This window comes from Tuber melanosporum (assembly GCF_000151645.1).
Source record: "Tuber melanosporum whole genome shotgun sequence assembly, scaffold_164, strain Mel28".
In the NCBI taxonomy this organism is placed as follows: Eukaryota; Fungi; Ascomycota; class Pezizomycetes; order Pezizales; family Tuberaceae; genus Tuber; species Tuber melanosporum.
This window is the reverse complement of record NW_003298824.1, coordinates 201,442-202,373: the sequence shown is the minus strand read 5'-3', so window position 1 is coordinate 202,373 and position 932 is coordinate 201,442. Positions and strand designations below refer to the sequence as shown.

Below are 932 nucleotides of genomic sequence, written 5' to 3'. Positions count from 1 at the left end.
CCCCCTTCCCGGTCCGGGTGCCAGGTGATGAGGTGGGAACTCGGCCGGAGGAAGGCACTAGCAGCTGCCATAGAGTATGCAACAACTAGATCAGACATTTGGGAAGGAAGAAGTAAAGACAAGCCCTCCACCAAGCACCCAGAAATATCATACCACCCCGAGAACACCCAGAATAAAGCCATACCAACCCTGCCGGCGCCACCGGTTTCCGATTCCGTGGCCAAAACTACCACCGGATAAAAGATCCCCTTGCATTCCTACTCATTTGTAGCCTTCACTCATGTCCTTTATCTACCGCGCTTATTATACTGCAGTGTATTTGCCAATGTTTTGCAACGCTTCCGCGTGTTTAACAAGGCGCTTCGAGCAACCAAGTCTTTTCTCCTTCTTATTTCGCACATATTTGGTTCTGAGTCGAGTGATAACTTATGACCGTCCGTCCCCATTCGATCGAGTGGGGACGGACTTTGAGAACAAGAATTACACAGGAGGCTATTATACTACTGCATGATCTAGTGTTGTGTTGACGGGGGGGCTCACTTGTCTTCCCTCTGCTACTAAAGTAGTGCGATCCACGGATGTGCTTTTAAGGGAGTCGAGGACTGGGTATCTACTATGTTCTCCCCGATTTTCTCTCACGCCAGCTGTTCATCGGACATTCTGCATATATTTGGATGCGGAGGGATTTTGAGGCCCCATTCCTACACAACCTCTATTCTCCCGCAGCCAAGTCAATCACAATCACCCGCACTCTCTCCCCATCCTCTTCCGCCCTTCCCCCTTCCGCTTTTTCTCCATCCTTCCCCTCCCCCTCCCCCTCCTCTGTTCCCTCCCAACCACCCCCTTCACACATCTTCACCAATTCAACACCCAATCTCCTCCTACACCTTCTTATAACACTATACTCCACCCCAAAACTCCTCTCACACCCA

At 50.8% G+C, this 932-nt stretch overlaps 1 protein-coding gene across 1 annotated transcript in view; it reads right to left on the bottom strand.

The window, feature by feature from the left end:
- Positions 1 to 712: 712 nt before the first annotated feature.
- GSTUM_00003312001 (uncharacterized protein) overlaps positions 713 to 932 on the bottom strand; it is a gene marked incomplete at both ends in the record, with an annotated part of 3,318 nt that continues 3,098 nt past the window's right edge. The window contains one exon of the mRNA XM_002836878.1: positions 713 to 932. This exon is cut by the window's right edge and continues 766 nt beyond it. Coding sequence (XP_002836924.1) covers positions 713 to 932 — 220 coding nt within the window.